The sequence below is a fragment of the Pungitius pungitius genome, chromosome 12 (genome assembly GCF_949316345.1).
Source record: "Pungitius pungitius chromosome 12, fPunPun2.1, whole genome shotgun sequence".
NCBI classification, from domain to species: Eukaryota; Metazoa; Chordata; class Actinopteri; order Perciformes; family Gasterosteidae; genus Pungitius; species Pungitius pungitius.
In genome coordinates, this window is record NC_084911.1 from 3,127,940 (window position 1) to 3,138,882 (window position 10,943).

Sequence of the window (10,943 nt, forward strand, 5' to 3'; positions counted from 1 at the left end):
GCACCCCTACAGCCTCGACGCAAATGCCCTCACATCACAGCCGAATGCGTCAACCACACGGTAACCAGCTACAGGGGCATCTCACCAGCACGAAACCCCGCCGTGTTCCCGGGGCCTAAAGCAACAGGATTCAGTGCGAGGAGAGGAGAACGGGAGGCGGTTTGAAAGATACAGGTGAGCAGCGGGCACCTTTCAACGTCGCTCAGATGGTGGTTGGTCTCACAGTATTGATGACTGACGCCACAAAAAAAAAAAAATCGTCCTTCGCACAAAGAGGGCCGGGGGATGTGCGAGCAATGCTGTCTCGTATAGCTCCATCGTTTTGTCACACACCAGGGTTTTTTTTTTACCGAGGAAACGCCTCAAATAACAGCGGAGGTGTTTTTTGACACATTGTCGCTAACAGGTTGATGATGAAATAAGGTTCGAAGGTTACCTGCGCTGAGGGGAGTCTTCATCGGTGAATTTTGGGTTAGCGCATTTTCGGGTCTGTTATTGCACATTTGTGCGAGAAAATGCAGAGCGGAAAGCATGAATATTTAACCTCACACCGTGTGCGATGTGTACCCGAAGGGCCCTTTTCCATAGACCAGTAAAAATGTCTTGTTTTACGTTTTCGCTTTTTCGTTGTATTTAATGCACATTTACTAGATTGAACATGCTGAGCTTCTACAGCACCACATCGCAATGATAACATGATATTAATAACTGTGGCCTGCGTGATGTAAACATATGCTCTGCAGTCTAACTGAAATGCGAGTATGTTTCAAATGATATGACACATAATGTGGTATTAAATAGCACTTAAAGTCAGCATTGATTATTCCCTGCGTTCGTTCATTATAATGAAGTAATAGCGACTGAATTATAGTAATGGTTGTAATTACATCACATCCTAACAGCTTACTAATCTATCTGCCTTCTTTACCTTCTCCAGCCATGGGGTTCAAACGCCTTGCTGTAGTGCTTTCTGTCACCATGATCCAGCTAGTTTCAGGTACTGTATGTGTTTTCTCCTAAGGATGCTCCTTTGTTGTTCAACCACAAACATTGACCAATGCAGACTTTTTTTATTTACATCTAAGTTTTACAAAAAATATCTTCAGTGTTCGCGTGCCATTGTCTACTCAATATTCAAATTTTCATTACTAGAAATAACAAAAGCCATATTTATTCCTGGCTATTATAGGTATGAGCTTAATGATTCCTGAGCCTGATTCACCGCCAACATCAACCCCAGACTCTTACCCTCTGGGTGATCTGATCCACGCTGCCCTGCAGAGCAAAGAATACTTAGGAGACCCTCCCGCCAGCACAGGTACATTTAGACAGGCCTCCATCGCTTTTTTGGCCTAACGCACCCGAAGAACAGTGCAGGTTGCTCACCATTCAAAAGGAAACACTGAAATGGACTTTTGGACTCTGCAGGTACTGCCACCAACCCGACCCAGGCCGTTCCTGGGCTCGGGCGGACCGACTCGACAGCAACCGTCATATCGCCCGGGCTGCTCACAACAGCTTTGAGCTCCTCTTCTGCTGCCAGCCGCAAAGGATCCAGAAATGCCATGTCCTCGCTGCCCATCGAGGAGGAGACAACCACCACCCTGATTACCACGACCACCATAACCACGATGCACATGCCAGGTATGCGCCACCAAGGGCTTCCCCTCCATCTGTGATGTCTATTGAAAAGACGGCTAGCGAAAGTCTTCAGCAAATAATTCAGAATCTCACCAGTTGCTTTAGAGCTGCTTAGATTTATCCTTTTTGCTTCCCTTAAGACTCAGATCTGGACTGACAAGGTAACATGAAAATCATTAAATATGGATGACGATACATGAACAGGTGATTTCAGATCGTTCTTTGCGATAAGAAGGAGGTGCAGTCCTTCTTAGCACAATTCAGTGTCCCTCCAAACAAGAACAAGGAGGTGCACTCCTTCTTTCCCGTTGAAAGTAGTCAATGAAAGCATCTCTTCTCCTCTGTCTCACTCAATGACCCAAAGCATGAAATCAGGTTGGTTTACCAACATGTGATGCATTAGGGCATTCAAGTTGTCACGCTTCACATTTGCTATCAGTGTTTTTTAAATTCATAGTGAAGAATGAAAAGTTGTGTATCCAAAAATAAGGCAATGCACACTGGGTTTTAGCTATCATAACAAGCAACAAGTTAAACTTAATCAGCAAGTATGAAAACAACGTAATGACTGAATAGAGCAACCAAGGGAACCCATAAAAACTCGTATCAGCATTATCGCTGTGAATACATGAGAAGAGAAGCATTAATTTGATAAAATCAGTCAGTCCACCATGACCCGAATACTAATAGGGAGTGGTGAGGAACAGAATTGCAGCCTTGTTGGAATTGGAGTGAGAGAAACAACATCACAGGGGGGGGGGGGGGGGGGGGCGTGCAGACCTCACTGCAGGTGAATTAGAGTTGCTGCTCATTCTGCTCGTGAAATAAAAGACACCATTAGTGCACCTGCTACGAATGAGAGCGGGGGAAGTTTCATTCAGCACTGTATTTCAGCTTATTTACACCAGATGTGTTTTTTTAGAAATGTCAGGCTAATTATCAGCAGGTTGTTTGTGTGCGTGTGTGTGTTTCATTAAGTTTTGCTAGGGGGTGAACTATCAATTCAGCCCCCTATGAAACAGGCTCAAAGTATCACGTAAATATTAATATATCATATGTGTTTATTATGTTAGGATAAGATATAGTAAAAACAACAACATTCCCCCAGAAATTGTACACACATTTTTGTTAATAATAACAATAATAATAATAATAATAACAAAATTCAACCAAAGCATAGAAGCAGTTTCAGTCACACAGTCAATCAAAGTATTGAATGTTCGGCAACATATTGTGGTGATATGTCAGGTGTTGTTGGCCTCCGGTCGTGTTGCAACAATACGAGGCAAAAAGACGCTACTTCTTCTCCTTTAAGATGAAACATTTATACTGTAGTTCATGGTTTATTTGTTATTGTGACTATACATATAAAGGGCTTACACAAATGATGTGTGGATATTTTGGAGAAATTCTTTTTTCCTCAAATGAAATAGTCCTTCTTCTCAAAATCCAGTCTAAGGGATTGGACCAAATTATTCAACCAGTTGAAAATGATTTGGTAAGACAAACTGTCATATAAAGTGTATGTTTGATCTCCCATTGCTCAGAAAAGTACTCGATCAAAATTCTTAAACTGCATTAACTCAAATTGTTTTGTGTCCTATTGTTGCTGTAAAAATGTAAATGTACGTTTTTTTTAAGCTGTCCAGAATGGGTTGAATTCATAAGCATTGCTAGCATTGATTGACACATGCCTTTCCCCTCTTTCCCCAGTACAATGCAATGCAACTTTGTCAGCAATCGAGGATGTTGTTGAGTCACCAGATCCTGCAACCATATCCTCATCCTTTTCCCCTCTGGAATGCACCTACAGCATTACTGTGTACGCAGGTTATGGTGTGGAAATTCAGGTAATGTGCATTATGAATCCACGCTCATAACCCTTTTTAAAATTACATTTTTACTTTTTGCTGGTGCAATGTGAAGTGCAGTACAATTCTCAATGTAATAATACGCCAACAACATGGTCTCTCAGCTACAATGTGTCAGGTTTAAGCTCATGAGGCGCAAGTAAAATGTCAGTTAGTTCTGGCCAAGACACACACACTATAAAAGACACATCGGTATGTTATGTCATTACATCCTTTGTTGCTGAAATTGTCTGACGAGTTCATTCCAAAAACAAAATGTAGAAATAAACTGCCAGAACCGTATTTCCTTTTTTTCCCTGGTAGGTGAGGAAGGTAAACCTTTCTAAGAAAGAGTCTCTGACTATCATGGGGCATGGAGGCTCGGGCCCGGAGCTCTTAGCCAATGAGACCCTGATGAGAGAGGGTCAGGTGATTCGCAGTACGACCAATCAGGTGTACATTCACTATCGCAGTCTCCAGCAGAGCAACCATGGCGTGTTCAGCCTCCACTACCAAGGTAAATGAACCCCTGCGGGTTTCAGAAGTTATCTGACCATGGCAGCTTTTTAGCTACCAGATGATTTTATTGATGTTTTCCTCTAAGGGGTTGAACAAGAACCTGTGTTTTCCCACTCTTATCCGTATGGTAGGCAACAATGTTCAATGTGCAGCATTTAAGAGGATTTAAGCAAAGTTCATTCGATTGTTGCTCTGCTTTATTCACATGAGCAGCCTTTCTGCTGTCCTGCCCGTTCCCCCTGTCCCCTGTGGGCGGCGGAGTGACGGTGACAGACATCCATCCCGGAGGTCAGGCACACTTCCACTGCGATCCCGGCTTCCAGGTCCGCGGCCACGAGGTGGCCACTTGTGTCAACACAACGCAACCACACTGGAGCACTCCGGAGCCACAATGTGTCGGTCGGTAAATCAGACGAGTCTTTGGTCGCAGTGTGAATATTAAGGTTGTGGATTAAGTAAACCAATATGTGGGATGTTATTTTTCCCTTAGCTGTGTCTTGCGGAGGATGGGTCCGTAACGCAACAGTAGGCCGGATACTGTCTCCCCCTCCTCCCTCTGTCAGCAACCACAGTAATGGAAATAACCTGAGCTGTCACTGGTTAATAGAAGCCAAGGAGGGACACAAACTCCACCTACACTTTGAGAGGATTGCAGTGGATGAGGATGATAACAGGTAAGTGTGTGCTTCCACTACTTTGTCGTTCTCATAATAATATAGTTTTTCTGACTTGAGTTTAGAACTGAAGAGAAAAAAAATCAAAAGGTCTGTATGTTTTCTTTATTTATCTTCTAATTGAATGAAAACATACACCTACACTCCAGTGGCAACACATGCAACACGTATTCAGGCGCCGATCGGGGGCGCGTCCCTCTCCTCCGGAGCTCACATCAGCGGCCTTTGTGGTTTGGTCCCTCTCAGGTTGATTGTGCGCAGCGGAAACAGTTCCCTGTCCCAGCCGCTCTTTGACTCGGAGGTGGATGACGTCCCTGAACGTGGGCTGCTGAGCGAAGGCTCGGCGCTGTACTTGGAGCTCACGGCCGATTCCTCCTCCATCCCTCTGCTCCTGGCGCTGCGATACGAGGGTGAGCGGAGGTGCTTTGCGTGGATCAGCCTTGCCGGAGGTCTGTTGCTCATTCAGAAAAACACGACGACGGGGTGTGTGTCGATGCACGTCCTCCAAACCTGCTTTTTGTGAGAATGGGGTTTAACGGGCAGTCTATGAAACCAAGGCGTTCTTCACTTCACTTCAGATGTCCCTAATGAGCCTCATGCAGTGTTTACACTCACGCGTCACTGACAGCTCAATCCTTCAGCGCCAAAAAGCTGGGCCTTTACAATCTAAGAGCGTTTTTGGGTCCTCAATTGACTGGGTTTGGTTGCTTAACTCTGTCAAGCAGTAGAAGAATACCCCTTTAAAAAAACTTTTTCTCTGCTCAGTGCATGCATGTCTAATTTATTTTCTTCTTCTTTTTTTTTTAGCTTTTGATGATGAACACTGCTGGGAGCCCTTCATCCCTCATGGAAATTTCAGCAGCAGTGACATCACATATCAGCTGGGAACCACGGTGGCCTTCACCTGCTCCCCCGGCTTTGTCATGGAGCAGGGCTCCGGGACGATTGAGTGCGTCGACCCCAGCAACCCTCACTGGAATGACAGCGAGCCTGTGTGCAGAGGTACGTTTTCGGCATCCAGTTTGGGTTGGATCCTGAATAGAATTATGGAAATCGGACGCTTATTTATGTCTTCAGTCAAAACTATAAACCTTCTTAGTCCTTTCGTCAGTCCTTCGGTTTGTTTACGTGGTGTGTTCTCTACATTTAATTCAAATAAAATGCTCACGAATATCACTTAAACGACCGGGTGCAGTCACGCAGTGGCTGTGTCACCCGTCAAACTCTTTTCACGAAGCTGTGAAAAGCGAGACTGAGAGACTGAGGCAGATATAGAACCGAGACCTTGCAATGAGTCACCGGCTGAAAACACAGGTGCTATTTTTTTTCAACCAAGCGAGAGCAGTTCTATAAGCCATATGCTATTTGTATGCACACAGTGATGAAGAGGATGGTGGAAGGTGGGAGTGAGTGCTCTGCAAGGCAAGAGGCCTATGATTTCGTGGTTGTCTTGATCCTCCTGTGTACGGCAGACGATTGGGTCTCTCAGAGTGAAAACTGTTTAACTCGTGCTCATTGTTTCATCACCTTTCTCCTCATACTGTGTCTCCGACTCGCGTCCTCGGGGCTCACTTTCTCTCGTGTCTCCTGCTCTGCAAGCTCTGTGTGGAGGGGAGCTGACTGAGCCATCGGGCACCATCCTGTCCCCTGATTGGCCCCAGAGCTACTCCAAGGGGCTGGACTGCGTGTGGCAGATCCATGGCAACGAAGAGAAACGCATTGAGCTGGATGTCAAGATGTGAGTGTTGCTAAGTTAACTGACTCGATGTGACTCCTCAGATGGTGATTACCGTTTTTCTGAATTTGCTGATATCAAATTCTCACTGAGCCTGAGAGATTCCACCCATGGTTGGATATTATATACATATATGTACAGTAATAATGACCTGTATATCCCACACTGAATCATCTTAGTGGAAAGCCAAATCTAGGTTCATAATATTCATTTTGTCAGTCGGATACATTTGCAATCAAAGTATTGAACATCATTGTCTTTAACGGGCAAAATTGACACAGAATTATTATTCAATAAATGTGCCCACAATGTAATGTATTCCCTTTAAAGTTCTAAGATCCACACTTGACTTATATAATGCTCTGCCTCTCCTGCACCGAGTGCATCAAGTGGGTGGACAGCTCGTCTCAAGAAGAAACGGAATCCGCCCGAAGTGAAATTTCCCTCTGTTATTCTCATCTTTCCTTTCTCAAGTTTAAACATCCGCCACACTGATGTGCTGACCGTTTTTGACGGGCGCGATCTCATGTCCCATGTGATCGCGCAGTACATGGGATCCAGAGAGCGTTTCCAGGTCGTGTCCGGCGGGTCCGAAGTCACCATTCAGTTTCAGAGCGATCCGGACGATTCCAGTTTCATCCTGAGTCAGGGATTCGTCATTCACTACCGAGGTGAGTCAGCTGCGAACGACTGTGGAGCCGCGGCGCGCCTCGCTCGACGCGCACCGCGTGATCGCGCTGTCACTGCGAAAGGGCCCGAGCTAACGAGCATTTCTTTCCGCTCCCCTCCCCCCCCCCCCCCCCCGTCTGCAGAGGTTGAGCCAAACGACACCTGCCCGACTCTCCCTCAGATCGACTTCGGCTGGATCAGCTCGTCCCACTCGTCCCCCGTGAGAGGCAGTGTGCTGACCTACCAGTGCCAACCGGGGTACGACATCAGCGGCTCCGACATCGTCACCTGCCAGTGGGACCTCTCCTGGAGCAGCAGTCCGCCTACGTGTGTCAAAGGTCAGACAAGCCCTGGGACACACTTCCCCCGGGTTCGCCCCCCCCAATGGAACCGTGGCGTGAAACTTTGTTTCCCCCCCCCCCCCCCTCTGCAGTCCAGCAGTGTCCCGACCCGGGGGAGGTGGTCAACGGAGCGCGCTCCGTGCGCCCCGAGGCGGGTTTCGCGGTCGGAACGGTGGTCCGTTTCTCCTGTAACCAGGGTTACCAGCTGGAGGGTCCCAGCCAAATCTCCTGCCACGGACGGGACACCGGCACCCCCAAATGGAGCGACCGCGGCCCAAAGTGTGTCTGTGAGTCCAACCTTTTTTTGTCCACGGTGCTCCCTGCTGCGCGCGTTCCAGCGGTGATCTGCCACTGCAATGTGTGTGTGTGTGGTTTTTTTTGTGTGTGTGTGTGCGCTCCGTTCAGTGAAATACGACCCGTGCCCGAACCCCGGCGTCCCCGACAACGGTTACCAGACGTTGTACAAGCACAGCTATCAGGCCGGAGAAACGCTGCGCTTCTTCTGTTATGAGGGCTACGAACTTATCGGCGAGGTCATCATCAGCTGCGTCCCGGGCCATCCGTCCCAGTGGAACAGCCCTCCGCCCTTCTGCAAAGGTAAAGCTTCGTTGTGTCCCGACCTCCATTCCAACGTAGGTCTAAAGCCTAAAGTTTATTTTGTTATTATATTCAATATTCTATTTATGTTCTCTATCATTTTGTAACATTTTTTTGTATTATTTGGGTGGAGGCTTTAAATAAGCCCAGTCGGCTTTATGCCTCTTCCTGCACTGTGGGTAGAATTTATAATCATTCGTTTTAACCTCTCTTTCTCTTTTATTCATATCACACAGTGGCATATGATGATCTTTTGGATGATCACAAATTACAAGGTGATTTCTTTACTCTTCTCCCATGTGTGATGTGTAAAATGTTAGAGGCAGGCCCTCTGCGTAATGTTTAAAGCTCTCAAATTGTACAAATTAAAGTCCCCACTCTGGCACAGTTTTTCAAAAGTAAATATATAGTGTCATCTGGGGTACTATTTAAGGTTCAGCGTTTCTGCGGATTTGTCAGCCAATTTATTTAATGAAACAGTCGAAAAGGGATTACGATCTCTTTCGTAGCTTCGCGTTGTGACGGTTGTTTTGGCTGTTTCACAGTGGCCCAGTCATTTGAGCCGTCCCATCAGATCCTGAGTGAGAACATTGCTTTGGCGATAATTCTGCCAATCATCCTGGTCATCCTGTTGATTGGCGGGATTTACATGTACTATACAAAGTGAGTACCCTATGTTACCAAAGTGAAACGTAAAGGAACCTTCAGGGGGTTGCTATTAAGTGTGCTTCTGTTGATTTGACGTTTCTTCACCCTCCGTTCACTCACTCACAGCATATGCAGACTAGAATGGAAGCCCCTCTTCTGGAAGTCTCTGTCTCACACACACTCCTACAGTCCCATTACAGTCGAGTCCGACTTCAACAACCCTCTTTATGAGGCAGGGGTAAGTAAAAGGATCATATTTGTATACATTTTTGTAGGTGTTTTTATCTAAACTAAAGAGCCTGAACAGATTTTTTTGTCTTACTTTGCCAGCAGGACACACGGGAGTATGAAGTATCCATTTAAAGGAGAAAATGTATTGGTAAGATTTGAAAACCAGAGAAAGATTAAATACTTTAGGAAGACAAATTCCTTAGAAATATAAGGCCTCACTTCCCTTTTTATTGTTCCTTTTGGGTTAATACAACCATTACTGTATCTCTGGTTTATCGACTCGTAGTGTTTTATTTGGATTTGTGTCACTTATTCACTGGTCTGCCAAACGTGGGTCCTTCTTCGCGGTCAAACTGTATCACTAGGACTGGTGCCTTATGAAGGGTAGGAAATTGATAACAAAGAACAACCAATAATCTGGGAGGACTAAGGTGAAAAGGGTGAGGGAAAAATGATTTATTTCTTTTTTGAAATTAAATTATTATGGAGCCAAAATGTTAAAAGAACTTGGCAATACTTTATTTGTAACTATCAAAGTTACAGTTATGAGCATACAGTTCTCACTGAATGTTTTTTTTTAATATATTCTTAGTGGTCCATCTTACATTTCACAATGTGTTACAGTAAAAGGGGGAGAATTCTTCAATTTCCAAAAGGAGAAGAAGTGTAAAATCCACCGTTATTCTTTCTCTTTGTCACTTGTTCTCTCTGTGATACACACACACACACACACACACACACACACACACACACACACACACACACACACACACACACACACATACACACACACAAATGGAATGTAAATACTTGACTTAATAATGCGTGAGGTTGGTATATATACAAAATTATATATAAAAGCCTCATATGCAGTATACAATTATACATGGTGGCAGGAGGTTATATATTTTCATTATTTATGTAATGAAAATTCAGTGCCAAAATATAATGTTAAATAATTGAATGTCCCTTCGTGTTTCATCTGTTGTTGCAATACTGTTTACAAAGGCAGTTTATTTTATTCTTCGCTGTTTCAGGAGTGCATTGTCACCCAGTGTCACATGACATACAGTATAAGCAAAAGGTGAGGAGATGAATGTCATAATGCTTAGAGCATGCACTGATTGTAAATTATATTGCTTCTGCTCAATCTTGCCATTATCATTATAGTTATTGACAGTTATCACTGTTCTCAGATTTGATGTTGTATGCACTATGTTGATGAAAAATTACAAACTTGGCTGCTTGCTGTGATGCATTATGTATTTATTTAAAACTGATTGTTTCAACAGTGAATGTAGTCTCATTCTCTGAGCCAAATGAAGGATCCTGGAGACTGTTGCTTTGTAAAACTAATTCTTCTCTTATCATCAGTAGCATTTGTTTGCTTCATAATGTATATGAATACACTCTTTTAAAGGCAGTTAATCATTTGCTGAATTGGAAATAAAATTTCTGTTGAGTGGTGTAAAACTTGTAGAAATTAGCAGTATTTATTTATGAATAACAATACTATAACTACATCTGGGCGCACACAAAACATGCACCGTATTGACACATAGACAACTTGTCTAATGCACATTAAAAAATCGAAATGAAAAGTTATTCTATCTTTTTAGAGATTGTTTTGAATTTTGGTTTATGGTTATTTTTGTCATGTCAAAGAAAAAAGAAAAAGATAATTAAAATACTACATTTAAAATTTAAATTTAGTAATGGTAATGTGTGTGTGTCATTATATCCCCTCTGTTTTGGTTTGGTAACTTTTTTTATTTACCATAAGTGACATCAACAAACATTTATTTTGTAAATCATTGTTGATACTCCTAAAGATTAATGACGGATGGAAGTAAACATACCTGTATTGTTCCCCCTAAAGAATGTGGAGTTCTTGTATCTACAGTGACCAATAAAGGATAACAAACATGATTATTTCACAATAATTTCTGTAAATTGGTTTTTGTTTGTATCAGTCCACATGTATCATACGGTCTGCATAATATATTGACGCAACCTCCAGGAATTTAGCTTGACGTTT

At 43.8% G+C, this 10,943-nt stretch overlaps 1 protein-coding gene across 2 annotated transcripts; it reads left to right on the forward strand.

Moving 5' to 3' along the window:
* Positions 1-28: 28 nt before the first annotated feature.
* On the forward strand, positions 29-10,834 carry sez6l2 (seizure related 6 homolog (mouse)-like 2). Of its 2 annotated transcripts, none has more exons than XM_037475244.2 (19): positions 29-174; positions 938-997; positions 1,190-1,318; positions 1,429-1,644; positions 3,355-3,491; positions 3,816-4,008; positions 4,224-4,409; positions 4,501-4,684; positions 4,931-5,094; positions 5,492-5,686; positions 6,284-6,422; positions 6,894-7,090; positions 7,232-7,426; positions 7,522-7,716; positions 7,835-8,026; positions 8,263-8,301; positions 8,572-8,689; positions 8,801-8,912; positions 9,005-10,834. In XM_037475244.2, exons 2-19 carry the CDS (start codon positions 940-942, stop codon positions 9,035-9,037), a joined length of 2,682 nt encoding a protein of 893 aa, XP_037331141.2. In that variant the 5' UTR covers positions 29-174; positions 938-939; the 3' UTR covers positions 9,038-10,834. The 2 variants fall into 2 exon arrangements, with proteins under 2 accessions (XP_037331141.2, XP_037331142.2); XM_037475245.2 differs by having other exon boundaries at positions 9,008-10,834.
* The last annotated feature ends 109 nt before the right edge of the window (positions 10,835-10,943 follow it).

Bases quoted from the DNA above. Each gene is read 5' to 3' on its own strand.
- sez6l2 (XM_037475244.2), top strand. From the start codon at position 940: ATGGGGTTCAAACGCCTTGCTGTAGTGCTTTCTGTCACCATGATCCAG. The intron at 4,410-4,500 runs GTCGGTAAATCA...TTTTTCCCTTAG, and splicing joins TCCGGAGCCACAATGTGTCG to CTGTGTCTTGCGGAGGATGG. The intron at 8,027-8,262 runs GTAAAGCTTCGT...CATATCACACAG, and splicing joins CCCTCCGCCCTTCTGCAAAG to TGGCATATGATGATCTTTTG.